General features: G+C 39.8%; 1 protein-coding gene across 1 annotated transcript; it reads left to right on the forward strand.

The window, feature by feature from the left end:
- Positions 1–14,615: 14,615 nt before the first annotated feature.
- LOC128128116 (uncharacterized) lies at positions 14,616–15,242 on the forward strand. The gene has a single exon (XM_052766936.1). The coding sequence runs from the start codon at positions 14,616–14,618 to the stop codon at positions 15,240–15,242; it is 627 nt and encodes a 208-aa protein (XP_052622896.1).
- The last annotated feature ends 1,814 nt before the right edge of the window (positions 15,243–17,056 follow it).

Below are 17,056 nucleotides of genomic sequence, written 5' to 3' on the forward strand. Positions count from 1 at the left end.
ACTCACCCCAACAGACTGGGGTATGACATATTCGCTCATCAAGAGCTCGAAAGGTGGAGCACCAATGTTGGAATGATAGTTGTTATTGTAGGTGAACTCGGCAAGGGGTAGGTGGGAATCCCAACTCCCACTGAAGTCAATGATGCAAGCCCTCAACATGTCATCGAGGGTCTGTATCGTCCGCTCACTCTGGTCATCCGTCTGCGGATGATAAGCAATACTGAATTGCAGCCACGTGCCCAGCACCTCATGGAACTTCTACCAGAAATGGGAGGTGAACCGAACATCATGGTTTGAAACGATAGAGATCGAAACTCCATGGCAAGCAACGATCTCGCAGATATACATGTCACCAGCTTCTCGGCCGATGAGCTCTCCTGAATGAGCAGAAAATGGGCACTCTTGGTCAATCGATCCATGATGAACCATATAGCGTCAAATCCATTCGCCATACTCGGCAACTTGGTAATGAAGTCAATCGTGATCTGTTCCCATTTCCACATGGGAATCTCTAGAGGTTGCAGCTTGCCATGCGGCCTCTGATGCTCGACCTTGACCATTCTACAGGTCAGGAATCTCTCGACGTACCAAGTGATTTCTCGCTTCATGCACGGCCACCAGTAGCCCAGACTCAGATCCCGATACATTTTGGTAGCCTCTAGGTGGATAGAGAGGTGAGACTTATGAGCCTCCTCCAGTACAATCTAGCTTACTCCATCAGACATCGAAACCCATACCCAACGACAACGGGTCAACAATCCCCGATTATCCTGCACAAATCGTATGATCTCCCCTCTAATACTCTCAAGATTCCAGTTCTCCTGACATACACCCTCTACCTAAGCCTCTCTGGTCAATCTCACTAGTGGAGAATCCACTGGTATCCTTATACATGCCGCTGGGACAGAAGATTCAGCCAACTTGTGGCTCAGAGCATTCACAACGACATTCGCTTTACCCGGATGGTAAAGGATCTCGTAGTCGTAGTCCTTGACTACATCCAACCCCCTACACTGCCTCATGTTCAGTTTCGGCTGATCCATAATGTGCCTCAAACTCTTGTGGTCTGTGTATATGGTACAGCGGACCCCATAGAGATAATGTCTCCTAATATTGAGGGAGAATACCATCGCTCCCAGCTCCAGATCGTGTGTGGGATATCTCGTCTCATGCGGCTTTAGATGTCGTGAAGCATAGGCTATCACCCCCCTCTCTACATAAGGACTGCTCCCAATCCGGTGATAAATGCATCACAGAAAACCACAAATCCTCCACTCCCTCCGAGGCGTCAAGACTGGAGCCTCGCACAGTCGCTGTCGCAGAGTCTTGAATGCAGTCTATTGCTCAGGCCCACCAGAAATCCACCCCCTTCCTCATCAGACGGGTGAGGGGTACTGTAATCTTGGAGAAATCCTGTATGAATCTTTAGTAGTACCCTACCAATCCCAAGAAGCTCCTGATATTCGAGGGAGTTTTCAGAACCTCCCACTGCATAACCGCCTCGATCTTGGCCGGATCCACCAAAATTCCCTCCTGGTTAACGAGATGTCCAAGGAACTGAACCTCTCGTAACCAAAACTTGCACTTCGATAACTTGGCATAAAGCCGCTCTCGCCTCAAGACTCCTAGTAGCTTACGGAGATGCTCCTCATGCTACTCTCTGGTCTTGGAGTAAACCAATATGTCATTTATAAACACAATGACCGAGCGATCGAGCATCAGTCTGCATACCCGATTCATCAGGTCCATAAATATTGCTAGCGTGTTGGTGAGCCCAAACGGCATCACCACGAACTCATAATGTCCATAACGAGTCTGGAATGCGGTCTTCTCCACGTCCTCCTCCCTCACTCTGACCTGATGATATCCGGACCTCAAGTATATCTTGGAAAACCAAGATGCTCCCTGTAACCGATCAAATAGATCATCTATCCTCGGGAGTAGATAACGGTTCTTCGCCGTTAACTTGTTCAACTCCCGGTAGTCAATGCACATCCGGTGTGAACCACCCTTCTTCCTGACGAAGAGGATCAGTGCTCCCCACGAAGAACTACTCGGACGAATGAATTGCTTCCCTAACAGCTCCAGCATCTCTGGTGGTGCCAATCGGTACCACACCTTGGCGATAGGTGCCACACCTGGCACTAAGTCGATCTTGAACTCGAATTGCCTCTCCGGAGGCATTCCGGGTAACTCCTTCGGAAACACATCAGAAAAATCCCTAACAACTGGAACCTCAGAAACCAAGACCTGATCTCTGACCCGTGTATCCACCACATACACTAGATAACCCGCACACCCGTGTTGAATATATTGTCGAGCCCTTACAGCTGAGCAAAACCCTGATCCCAATATGGTGCCCTCGCCGTAGATAACCAGTTCTCCCCCACTTGGGGTTCGAACTACCACCTACTGACCATCGAATTCAATCTTAACACCGAAACGACTTAGCCAATCCATACCCACTATCACACAAACGTCCCCCACGAGAATCGGGATCAAATAAATCGGAAAGGCCATCATGAATATCTCTAGATCGTAGCCCCGATAAATTGATGAAGCAGAAACCCCGTGTTGGTTGGCGATGGAGACTCACAATGGACACTCTAGCTCTCCTAATGGCAATCTGAACTCTTTGCTAAATGATCAAAAGACAAATGACCGAATCGCCCCCGAGTCAAACAATACAAGAGCAGGCAAAGAGTTCACTAAAAACGTACCTATCATAGGTACAAAACATATGAGCATAAAATAAATATAATCAACAAGATAAGGAGTAGAAACATACCAGCTACCACATCTGGTGCAGTCCTGGCCTCCTCAGCCGTAAGCTGGAATGCACGTCCCCGATCCCTCGTAGGCTCTGCCCTACCCTGGCTTCCGTTAGCGATCCGCAACATGGTCGGTGCTGGTGCCTACGCCAGCTTGGTCGCTAGTAGGGGACACTGGGCCTTCATATGGCCCACCCACTCATAATGATAACATAATCTGACCCTAGAAGTTGGATTCGGGTGCCTGCAATCTCTAGCGATGTGGCCCTGCTTACCACACCTGTGGCACCCCGAAGAATATCGACAAACCCCATCATGCATCTTGCCGCACTTCCCACAAGTGCGGCCCTTTCACCCCCCATATCCAGTATCAGCGGTCTTACACCACTTCGGTGCAGGCTACGACTACGCCGGTTCCTGTCTCTGATCCCTTAACTGGAGCTCGATCTCCAACTCACACCATCTACCAGCCTCCTGCAACTCCAATAGAGTACCACATCATTGTGTAGCAACAAACTGTCAGATGTCAATCTTAAGCATGCTCAGATACGAGTCATCTGAGCCTTCTCAGAAGCAAACTCTGGGCAAAACATCGCCCTCTCAGTGAACATTTGGGTGATCTCCGTCACCGTCTCAGTACCCTATCTCAGATCCAAAAACTCCTGAGCCAATCTCTCACGCTCGACCCTAGGGATGTAGCGGGTGCGAAACATCTCCCCGAACTGATCCCATGTTACAGCAGCTCTCTACTCATCAGAATACGACCTAGTAACCAATCTCCACTAATCCTTCGCTCCGGACCTCAGCCGGTTCAGAGCGCACCTGACCTTCTAGTTAGCAGGTCAAGAACAAGTGAAGAAACATCCCTCCACATCAGACAGCCACCTCATGGCTACAATCGTGTCCTAGGCTCCAATAAAACTTGGGGGCTTCGTGAAATCGAAGTCCCCAATACTGAAACACTCATACTGGCCCAACACCCGTAGCCGCCACAGATGTAGAGGCTGCAGCAGCAGTCTCCACAATGGTTGCATATATGTCATCAAAGTACTCCATCATCGCAGTCTTAATAGACCCAAACATCTCCGATATTTGTCCCCGGACAATCTCAACCACCTCCTCTCGGATGATCTACCTGACATGATCCTCCGTCAGTGCTGGCCTATCCTGGCTGCCAGCTCCCGATCTTGACCCAGATCCGGTCTCAAATCGCCTCGTAGTCACCATACTGAAAATATATCAGTAAGATATTAGATAATATGCATACACAATGATGGAGAACCAACTACCAACAAAACCCTAAGGGTTGTGACTTCCTCGCTACACGTATGGGTCCTGTTTTTTCAGTAGTACGGGCCCATACTACCTTCCACATCTACCAATATTTGTATCAAGTATCACCACAACGCCCTAAAAATATACATAAACATAGACAAGCGCTCAATCCTCACTCCAGAGGAAGGATAAATATCTCATAACTGGCCGAATGACCCCGCACAACTCATCCATGAAACTTCCACCAACCCTGCAGCGCTAATGTATGCTAGCCATACATAACGCTGGACCCTATAGACTTTCAAATACCTGATCCTAACCTAAGTCCTTCATCAAAAAAGAACATGAAATAAGGCCAAACCAAACATTCTCAAGCTATAAGATATTAGTTATATACAACTGTGATGTATACACTAAGCAACTACAGTAATGATGTTAATTTCATATAAGAAGAACCGTAGGCTAACAGGCATCATATAATCAGGAAATTCCATCATGCAATTCCTGAAGATCCCTAGCTTATCACTAGCATATTGTTCTAACATATCACGATATCAAATACAATATGGTATTTTGGGGTCTACTTATTGGCTCCGGCTAATCGCACACTTCGCATCCTCCTTTAGAATTTTGAAAACCATTTGAAATTTTTTTCCTTGGTTTGAGACTAGATTCACATGAATGTTCCTCCAATTGACTCAGACCAAGGCTCTGATACCAACTTGTAACATCCATAAATTTCACAAAAATTCTAACCTATTTCAAGCATTCAAAACCACTAATTATTACAAAACGTTTTCAAAATTGTACCATATCAGAGTGTCCCAGAAAATCAAGTCATAAAATTTGAAGAGGTGCACAATCAAGCCTTTTCCTTCCTGCCATCCTCTAAAGTACCTGAAACCATAAACTAAATTGTAAGCCTGAAGCTTAGTGAGTTCCCCCAAAATACACATACACAATCATACACATATAATAATAGCATACTATGGACCCAATCAACCATCGGGTTGGAATGCTCTAGGCCCTCAATCATCGGGTTGGAATGCCACACACACACTACGAGTTCAATCATCCTCAGGATGGTATACCCTCGGCCCACGACCATCGGTTTGGCATGCCCACGTACTATGAGTCCAATCATCGTCGGGATGGAATACTATCGGCCTACAACCGTTGGGTTGGAATGCCCACATACATTGAGTCCAATCATCCTCGAGACGGAATACTCTCGGCCCAAAACCATCGGGTTGGAATGCCCACATACAATAAGTAAAATCATACTCGGGATGGAATACTCTCGCCCCACAACCATCGAGCTGGAATGCCCACATACAATGAGTCCAATCATCCTCGGGATGGAATACTCTCGGCCCAAAACCATCGGGTTGGAATGCCCACATACAATGAATGAATATGAGATAATCATAAACAATCTACAGACAGTCAAACCGATCTACATATCATTAAGCATAACAACATCCTATCTACCAAGGTACAGATCATAACCACATAGAAACGTCCAATCAACCATCGGGTTGGAACTCATTGTTTAGGTCTATTAGATATATTTCGGAGCAGTATTGCATTTTCAACTACTCTATGAATGCTTCCCAAGACATTTTCAAAGCTTCTCCTCATGGCATTGTATCTGCCAACAGTTTCCACCAGCTCAAGACTTCGTTCTTTAATTGTCTAACCGCAAATATGGTTTTCTACTTGTCACTACAGTTGCAGCTTTCAAATACCATCTCCATTTTGGAGATCCAGTCCATAATCTCCACTGGTTTCGGGCTTCCGGAAAGACTTGGGGGCTTGGCATCCAAGAAGTTCTTATACATACGCCCATCTCTGTCGATTACCCTCTCCAGGTCATTCTTCCCTACCCCTTGGGATCCATGTTGACTCACAGTGTGACTGTAATTTCCTTCCTGTGACTGTTCAATGATCAGCTCAGGTTGTTAAACAGGCATCGAAGGTTCACCCCTGTTGTTTATCAACAATTGTCTAATTTATTCCCTCTGTTCGGCCATCATAGTCTGAATCATGGCTTGTACTCCAGCCATTGTGACTGGCTCAGGTGCACCTTCTATTGGCACTTACTTAATCCCTTGGGGTTGAGGCTGCTGATTCCTGTTCCCATCTGCATTTTTGACTCCACTTCGGGTTCTTGCCATGTCAATCTATACACCAAAATGGGTGATTTTAGATCTTTATTCACGATATACGTTTAAATTCTCTGTATTACTCTAAAACGTTACATGCTAGTTCCAATATCGTAGTCGTATGCTTAGAGTCCTAAACACATAAGGTTTCCAGGTCCAGTCGGAAACAGACCATAGATCCGAACAAATAATAGCATATATGGAAAACATAAAGCATTTAGCACATAAAATCATTTTAGGCATCTTTCCTAAAATAAACTAGTACTCGTGTCTAAAATATGGTAGACACTCATCTCACAATCATCGCATAGAATTCTAGGTCTAAGTCTAGAAATCCTACAAATTCCTAGTTCGCTTAAACTAATGCTTTGATACCAACTGTGACATCCCCATTTTCACAACCAGAAAATACCGATTTTGTTTATGCTTTTATAAAATAATAGTGATCTTTCAAAGAAAAGTGTTGCTGAATTTGTTCCCAAAACAAAATATGATAAAATTTTATCAAAGCATTTCTTAAAGAAATGTATTTCCATTACATTACAAAACTCGGGATGTCATCATCAATACATATCAAAATCATAAACAAAACATCATAGGCCACAAAACAAAATTGGCCTCAATATAGGCCTTCAACATTCTATTTATTTTCTACTGGCCTATAAATCCATAATCTCTCGTGAGATCATCCAACTATGCTCTTGCCACTACCTATAATACAAGAGACTAAGTGGGTCAGGTTGGGGAGCCTGGTGAGCATAAAGGGTTTTCAACCCACAATAAATAAGTCTATTATTACTTTCATCAAATCATTAACCGATTACCCGTTCCCGTTATCCTCACTTTACGTCCCTAAAGCATCTATTCTAAGGTACCTAGCCTAAGGATTTTTTCTTCTGGGTGACAACATTGCTTAGGGGATTCCTTAGCAATACATGTCAAATAAGGCAACCATGGGGGGATGGAGTACATTTGGTGAACACTTAGTTTAAAAACACCTGTAGGTTGTGAGCCTGCTAGCGTTCCACTGGACTGCCTAGAATAGTCTGTGGTCGTCACTATACTCCGCTAGATTACTAGATCATCGGAAACATCGAGGCATCTCATCATTTTATCACACATCAACTATTTCTTCTACCCATGCTATACCCATCATATTTGTAGATATAAAATACATATACATTCTAGATTTGGAAGACAAAGTTTAAATCTTTCATCCAGCATAGATCTCAAAGTATAAAATACATATACAATTTAGATCTGAAGTGAGATAGTGTAGATATGAAGGAAAAAGTTTCAGATCTGAAAGAAAAAGTTCAGATCTGAAAAGAAAGAAGTATAGATCTTTCATCCAGCATACATCTCAGGTAAACAGATAGTGTGTGTGTGTGTATATATATATACACACACACACACACATAGCACGTAATTCAAATAAAATACTTCATATCTATGTGTAAGATGAAAGTGACTATACACTCACTTGATAAGGTGGTGATTCGGACAACACTTTGCTTCTTAAAATAACATAATTTGACAAAACCGGGAGGTTTGCTTGAAAATCGGGCTCTGTGGGGGCAGAGTTTCTAAACCGAAAAACTCTTTTTCTCAGAGCCTTCGGGCGCTCTAGGTCTTTCTTCTAGTGTTAGGGAGGTTCCCTAGGCTTTGGGGTGGTTTTGGGTGAGTTAAAGAGAGAGAGTAGTGAGAGAAAGAAGGTGTAAGATGTGTGTAGAATTATCGCTGCCTCGCACCCTTTATATAGGCCGAAGCCTCAGTCTACGTTGTGCGTACTTCGGTACACTAGGCGTGCGAGGGAGCGGTATCCGAGGTTCGTACGAATGTGTGTCACCCTCTGGCTAGAGCGACGTGGCAATCTCTGGTCCTAGTATCCGAACGTGGGGCGTAGCCTCGCAATAGATCTCGCAATTTGCCTTTCTTTCTTCTAAAATTCATAACTTTCGCATACAAGCTCCATTTTCAACGTTCTTTATATCCACACGTAGGTAGGAACATGCCATACAACTTTTGTTTAGACTCGGTCGGCTAATGCTCGAGTGATTTTAAATTTAATAGTATAAGAAGATTACATTGTTAAACGACCGTGTAAAACTCATAGCTGCTACATACGAACTCCGTTTTCGTCAGTGTTTTTATCGTTGAGCTCTTATGACGAGATATTCAATTCTCGGTTAGGTTGTGTCAGCTAAAAATCGCTCGATCTAGAATTCGAACACCGGGCTGCACACTGTTGTGCCGAAACTTGGAAAAATTATAACTTCCTCATACGAAGTCAGATTTGGACGTTTTTTTATGCACGCTCTTGGTTTAGCAAACACTACGACTTTTGTTTATATCACTAGGGCTAAAAAGTACTTTATCGTAAACTCACTTTTTACGTCGCGCAGTGTCGTGGTGGTTCTATCACGAAACTTCAATAGGTCATAACTTCTTCGTTATAACTCAGATTTCAGCGTTCTTTATATCTCTGGAATCCTTGTCATGACCACTACAGCTTTCTTCATATATATCGGGCTTATCTAACGCTTTATTTTTGACACTTATTTTTATTATATATTTACAACAAGTATATAATCACATATTTCACATAATATTCAAGTAATTCATCTTTATTACTTTAAAATGGGTTACAATGGTTGATCAGACTATTACATCATCATACCTTATAAAGCATTTTTAGTCAAATGCTGAATTTTAAGTCGTACCAGCCCTTATGCACTGTTTACAATCATTTTACGCTTTGCCAAATCATGGATATTAGTTTGGTCGATACTTGAAAAAGTCAAAATAATAATCACGATGGTTTTAACTAAGTCCCCATTACCTATCTGGTCCATCAACTTCTACACTATAAAGCATGAAATCCTGGCAAAAATCTCATTGTTGGCCATCTTCCCCTGTATCAGGAGCTATTCGTCTCCTTGATATCATTCCCGTTTCTCTTTCTATTCTCCCTCTCATTAGAAATCTCTAATGCCATTCACCACCACCATTTACCCATGTCACCATCGAACCACCAACATACAAACGGACACCACTACCCACGATTGCACCACCGCACAACCACCATTTACCCCCTTCAACCATGGCGCCACCACCATCCCTGTCTTCACAGGCAGTCAATACCATATCTCCATACACATCGCCGACCATCTCTTTTGTATTTCTTCAGTTCTTTTGGGTTCCTGTCTACAATTCTACATAGATAGCCTGATATCAGGTAATTATCGTTTTTTTTTCTTGGTTTTTCTTGATTTTGTTTATATTTATTAAATTTGCTCTGTGCTTAAGAAATTATTTATGAAATTGAATGGTTGATGCGATATCAAGTAGGAAAAGTACAGAATATATATATATATATATATATATATATATATATATATATATATATATATATATAGCTGATGATAATGACTTTTGTTAGGGAATAGATGACGATGAACCAAGGTAAACAGTCCAAGGTTTTGTTTCCCTTCATCCTATCTTAGTGAGGTAAAGTCACTTGCTTCATTCCCTAATGTTTTTGTACATGGGTCATATCCTAGTCATCTCCTCTGTCTCTTCCTCTATCCCTTGATCAAAGTAGGTGAAATTTGACTCTCGATTCAGTTGATATTGGTGTTCTCTCTATATCGACCGATTTCATTTGGTTTCAATATAAAGGCTATATATTTTTTTATCATAAATTAGGGTTTTGGTTTGATACTTCAGATTTATGGAGACAGAGGGGGATTTTATCAATTGATACTTTATTTCCTCAACGAAATACCAATATAGTGAAAGTTAATATGCCAATTAAGGTAACCATCTTTTCCTGATCATGAAGCACAAGAAAATACATAAAAAAATGTATTTTGATTGGTTTTTAGTCTGACTAAATAATTTTAGTCTTGAAGCCTTGAATCTTGATGACAATGGATAGAAAACGTTTTGTGTTTGCCATGGATATTGAACAATTGACAGGACGGTATGTATTTCTTTTTTTCTTTAAACATTTCCATATTTACCTCTATTGTTTTTACCATTTTCTTTATTTATGACTTAAGTGCAGTGAATAACTCACTGTGAAACTCATTGCAAGTGTGAAGATTTAAGGTAATAACCACTTCCTTCTTTGCTATAGTCAAGACGTCCCTAGAAAAAGAACCCACATCACACCTTCAGACTTTCTGTTTACTATTTATTATTACACTCTGCTTTCATTTCCTTCTATCTTTTCATGAGAGAAAGAGAAAGAGTCATGGACACGTCCAAGAGAAGAAAGATGGAGTCGACACTTGGCTCAAAACCAAATCCTTCTCAAATTATAAGTACTTCCATTAATTTGTATTTATAAACTTCAGATTGCATCAATTTGTAGGATGTTTATTAAAATGTTGTAGTAAATGAATGAATGAGATTTTCACAATCATACTTGAAATTTATTACTAAAGAACCAACATATTTGTGAAAATTCAAAAAAAAAAGTGCCAAGATAAGCAAATATTTGTAGGAAGATTACCCACTAAGCATCTCCATGAAATATGACTTTTTATCATCTAATATGTGATTTGTTTTTCTTTTGTAATTGTTGCAGGTTATAAGATATACAAATGTCAATTCACTTTAGATGAAATCACGTAACAGTAACATCAATAAATAGAAGTATATTGGCATACTGTTATTGGAAATGTGCCATAAATTGCAGATCAAAAAAAAAATAAGTAATAAGGAAAGTTCGTTATTATTCGAAAAAGGAAAAAAAAAATTATGTGGTAGCCATTAATTCAAGTATGGAAAGAATAAAACAAAAAAATGAAAATTGATTGCTATTATTTAAACATGGATGAAGTAAGTTTCTCTTATTGAAACTTGGTTCATATTTAGCGCAAAAAACATAAACTAATTATACTTTTTTGAATCAGGTACGAACATGAACCAGGAAAACATTGACAAGTACGATGTACACAATTTTGTCCAGATTTATTATTATTGTATGTGTTTTTCATTTTTTTTAATGTATTGGTTGGGTTAAGGTGGTTATCAATCTTGGTTAGGGACAACATGAACCACCGCCCCCTTTATTGAGCCAGTGTCTACCCGTTAGTTGGATCTTGAATAGTGGAGTTGACCCAATCTTGGTGGTTTGTAGGAGTGGAGTCACCTTCTAAACTACAAAGTCGAAGACTATGCAATTAAATTGACAATTAGTGTATATTTTGCAAAATATGCTGAACGTTTTGGTCAGTTTTATTTAACCTATTATAGTGTATCTAATTTTATGTTAACCTCCTGGGGTTACTTTTTACTATTTTTGTAACACTTTGATAGTTTATTGTCAAACTTTTGTTAACCTATTGTTAATTATTATAGATGACTTAAAGGTTAATGTTTTTTTGTTTGAATACTACCTGAAATATGTATAGTAGGTTTAAAATAGTTTATAGTAGGTCAGCAATTGTGGTCCTTACTTGGGCTTTTTTTATTAACAAAACATAAAAGTGTTTTTCAATTAAAAATGACATGAAGTGCTTTCTAATTTAAAAATTCTAAAAAATCTCCATCAAGAAAAAAGCTGATAATTTGCTATTAAAAAACAATAGTAAACCCTGTCTAAAGAAATCCAAAAAATACAAAGTAGATTGTTATTTTGGTGAATTGTTTGCTATTATTTCAATTAATAAGTTATCTTTATTTATTTTCCATATCAAATTGTAGTCTTTCTATTTAACAATTTTGTTTAATATTTGTCTATTTCAGTAGTTTTTTTTTTCAAAGCAATGTAGGATGTTATTTGACAATTTTTGTAATTTTAGCAAAGTAGGATGCTATTTTTTACAATTAGAAATTTTTATGCAAAATAAGTAGTAATGCTTTATTTCTTTTTAATCTATTGACAACATATTGGCATCAACATAATTTAGTAAATTCATTAATATAGTCTAGAAGTGTCCTGAATGCCCAAAAAATACCTTATTTCATCTAAAGCTATGACTTTTACTTATTTTCCATTCGTATTGAAAATGATCCAATCTGCAAGATTACAAGACAAAGTGATAATGCTCAACTACTATGGACTACAAAAATAATCAAATTGTACAAAGTGTCAATGGCTAAATTACATGCATTGGAGGCGTTTAAGCGTACCATGAAACATATAACTAGGGTGAGGCTCTCATTTGGTGGAAAGATAATGGTTTTAGAAGGCGATTTCATAAAATTGTTTCCGGTCGTGAAAAGTGGAATACATGCACATACTATGAATAACTGTTCAGACGTAGTAAACTATTTGCTCAAAAGAACTAATTGCTTCTAGAAACTAATTTATGAAAAAAAAAACTATTAACACCCGTCGCTTGGCGCGGGTAAACGACTAGTATATATATATATATATATATATATATATATATATATATATATATATATATATATATATATATATATATATCCCTATCTAATAAATGAATAAGGTTAACCACATTCTGTCATGTGTCAAACTATTAAAGCAATATTATGCCACGTGTAACTCCTAAATACAAATTCAAAATAGTCTATAATCAATTCCAAATATTATCTAAAACAATTTGATACGGACTTGGTAGCCAAAAATAATAATAATAATGTTGAATTAACATTATCCACATAGCAGAACGGTTTGGGAGCTGCCGTGGCACGCTTTGTTGGCATGGAGACGTGGACGGAAGTTGGAATGGGCTAGAATAAATGGGGAGGTCGGTTTTGGACTCCAAGAGTTGGCAATAATGGTTCCTTGACTGAAGACTTTATTAATCAAGTTGTAACCCCCCTTAATAATAAGATAGTTAATGTTTCATTTAAGTCTTGTTTAAATTCGTATTTGATCATTGTGGAGCTATATATAGATGCCAAAGTATTGTATTTTGATCATCACTTTTGAAAATTGAAAGCTTGAACATTGTTCATACCCTTAGAGTTGTTTCTTACACTCAAACTTTATCATTAGAAGGATGTTGTCCTGATCTTGATTAGAATTCAATCAATAGGTCTTGATTGTTTTCTAGAACCTCAATCTATAGGTCTAGATTGTTGTTCAAATCCATCCCCTTTAAATTTCATTGTTTTCCTTGTGTTTAAGTTAAATCCCTCACGGAAAAGCACAAAAAGAGTCATTTCAGCCAAAAGCACGTTAAGAACAAAAGCACACAAGAGTCATTTCAGTTACAACCAAAAGCACGTTAAGGTCTACTGCAATTGTGCTCCAATCGCTCAAGCTCACCAACGAATAAGTATCATAAGTGGTATCAAAGAAAGTTATGATGGATTGGGAAGACCCTAATTTCCTTCGCAATCTAGGAGAAGCATTGAGAAATGTAACAGAAGGTGCAAATCGAAGGTCGCCCGTTCGTGGACAACCACATGTGGAGGAATGCAAGTTGGCTGAATTGCCTGAATTTTCTGGAGGAATGGATCCAGAACGTTACTTACATTGGGAATGGAAGATTGAAAGATTTATCGATTTCATGGAGTTGGATGACGAAAAGTGTTGCAAATATGCCATTTTGAAGTTAAATGGTGGTGTCTCATTGTGGTTTGAAGGGCTTAAGGCCAAGAGAGCCAGTGAAGGTAAAAATAGAATTTCTTCTTGGGAATCCTTGAAAAGAAAATTACGAAAAAGATATGTACCTCTAAACCATCGACTAACCACCTATAAAAAAATTGTTGATCTGAGACAAGGGAAACTGACCGTGGGAGAGTACATAAATGAGTTTGAGAAGTTGGCATTGATGGGTGATATAGAAGAGATAAAAGAACAAAAAATGTCACGTTTCCTTCGTGGCCTGAATTTTAACATCTCCAATGCCGTGGAGTTGTATCCCTATGCATATTCTGATACACTTTGTGGCTTGTGTTTGAAGGTGGAGGCCCAATCTAAACCAAAGTATGGGAGTTCAAGTGCCGAATCGTCCAAAGTCAAGAGTTGGTCCAAAACGGAATCGTTTCCCAAGCAACCATCTTCTTCTAGTTCTATTGGTGCTTCTAGTGCTTCGGTTACTGAAAAACCCACGAATGCACACAAAGAGACCAGCTTGTCCAAGGTACGATGTTTCAAATGCCAAGGGTTTGGGCATTATCAAAATGCATGCCCAAAGAAAAGGGTGGTGACCTTAAGAGAGGCGTGTGAATACCGTGATGAGATGTTCGAAGAGGAACAGATGAATATCATTTTTAATGAAGAATAGGAGGAAGATAGGGTGGAGGAAGAGGAAAGTTATGAAGCACCAAGGTATGACACAAACCTGGTAATAAGAACTCTAAAAACGCAAGTGGTGCAATCTAATTTTGATCAACGTGACCAGTATTTCACACCAAATTTTTAGTCAAAGACAAATGGTGTAGTCTTATTATTGATGCTGGAAGTTGTACAAACATGGCCTCAACTGAAATGGTGACAAAATTAGGGTTGATCACTACGAATCACCCTAAGCCTTATGCACTCCATTGGATAGATGATGGAAATAAGGTCAAAGTAACAAAACAGGTGAAGGTTGCTCTCACAATGGGATCTTATGAAGACGAGGTATTATGTGATGTCATCCACGTGGATGCATGTCATATACTGTTAGGGAGGCCATGGCAATTTGACCCTGATTTTGTGCATAGGGGGAGGACTAACGAACACGAGTTGAAGCATAATGGCAAAAAAATTATGCTTAAGCCCATGTCCTCATCAGTTATGAGATCCATGAGTACTAAGCAAGGAAAAAGGCCAACTCTTACCATGTTGGCTAGTGAAAAGGAAGTGGAGCAAATCCTTGATCACGAGGAGGTGGTGTACATGTTGGTGGCTAAAGGAGATGCAAAGGCTGATCGAAATGACCGACTAGATGGTCCTTTGGCAGATTTACTTGTGAAGTATGGAGACGTTTTTCCAACGGAACTCCCACCAGGTTTACCTCTCATTCGTGGCATTGAACATCAAATTGATCTCATTCCAGGTTCCCCCGTACCAAACAAAGCAGCTTATCGTTGCAATCCGGAAGAAACTAAGAATTAGAAAAACAAATTGGAGAGCTCATGCAAATGGGTTATGTGCGTGAAAGTTTAAGCCCGTGTGTCGTACCCATTCTTTTAGTGCCAAAGAAGGAGGGAACTTGGAGAATGTGTATTGATAGCCGAGTCGTGAACAACATTACCATCAAATATAGGTTTCCTATGATATGCTTGATGAATTACATGGAGCTGTTGTGTTTTCTAAAGCTGATCTAAGGAGTAGGTATCATCAGATCCGGATGAGAGAAGAGGATGAATGGAAGATGGCATTCAAAACAAAGCATGGATTGTATGAGTGGACTGATATGCCATTTGGCTTAACTAATGCTCCTAGAACATTTATGAGGTTGATGAATGAGGTGTTAAAACCGTTTTTGGGCATATTTGTGGTGGTATACTTAGATGATATCCTGATCTATAGTAAAAGTAAAACGGAGCATGTGAAACACTTAGAAAATAATTTTGAGACCCTTAGGGTACAAAATCTTTATGGGAAACTCGAAAAATGTTCGTTTTTTGTAGATAAGGTAATGTTTTTGGGATACGTGGTGTCAAAGGATGGAGTATCTGTGGATGAGTCTAAGATTGAAGCAATTAAATCTTGGCCCATTACAACCAATGTTTCTGAAGTGAGATCTTTTCATGGTCTTGCCTCTTTTTATAGGAGATTTATTCGTGATTTCAACATTATTATGAGTCCTATTACGGGTTATTTAAAAAAAGGTGCCTTTGCATGGGGGGAAGAGGCTCAAAAGGCATTTGAAAAGGTGAAGGAGTTGTTGTGCAATGCCCCGGTGTTGGCACTTCCTGATTTTTCACAACCCTTTGAAGTAGAATGTGATGCTAGTGGTGTGGGCATTGGTGCGGTGTTGATTCAAGGCAAGCGATCCATAGCCTATTTTTCAGAAAATTTGAATGGTGCAAGGATGAATTATTGTACGTATGACAAAGAATTCTATGCAATTGTGCGTGCTTTGGACCATTGGAGTCACTATTTACGTGCTACTCATTTTGTGTTGCATTCCAATCACGAATCTTTAAAGTACATTAATGGGCAGCAAAAACTTAGTACACGACATGCTAAGTTGGTGGAATTTCTCCAATCAGTCCATTTCTCATCAAAATACAAAGATGGAAAAAGCAACGTGGTGGCTGGCGCGTTGTCTAGACGATACACTTTGTTAGCTACTCTTGATGTCCGTTTGTTGGGATTTGAAACTCTCAAGGATTATTACGCATCCGATCCAGATTTTGGAGAAACCTTTTTAAAATGTGCAGGTGGTCCCATTGGAGAATACATGGTGCAAAATGTATTCTTGTTTAAGGGCAATCGCCTTTGTGTGCCTAAACATGCCATAAGGGAGTTGTTGATTCGAGAAGCACATGGTGGTGGTTTAGCGGGGCACTTTGGGGTGGCAAAAACATTGGAGGTGCTTCGCGAACATTTCTTCTGGCCCAAGATGTTGGGGGGATGTAACCAACATAATTAGCAAGTGTGTGACGTGCCATATGACCAAGACTTCTTTTAAACCTGGTGTGTACACTCCTTTACCAATTCCCAATCACCTTTGGGAAGATGTTTCCATGGATTTCATTGTAGCATTACCGAGATCACAACGTGGTAAAGATTCAATCATGGTGGTCGTGGATCGTTTTTCCAAGATGGCTCACTTTGTTCCTTGTCACAAGACGGATGATGATAGTATGGTGGCTAATTTGTATTTCAAAGAGATTGTACGCTTACATGGCATACTAAAAACTATAGTTTCTGATCGTGACTCTAAATTTTTGAGTTACTTTTGGAACACATTGTGGAGA

The sequence above is a fragment of the Lactuca sativa genome, chromosome 1 (assembly GCF_002870075.4).
Source record: "Lactuca sativa cultivar Salinas chromosome 1, Lsat_Salinas_v11, whole genome shotgun sequence".
NCBI classification, from domain to species: Eukaryota; Viridiplantae; Streptophyta; class Magnoliopsida; order Asterales; family Asteraceae; genus Lactuca; species Lactuca sativa.

Bases quoted from the DNA above. Each gene is read 5' to 3' on its own strand.
- LOC128128116 (XM_052766936.1), top strand. From the start codon at position 14,616: ATGGCCTCAACTGAAATGGTGACAAAATTAGGGTTGATCACTACGAAT.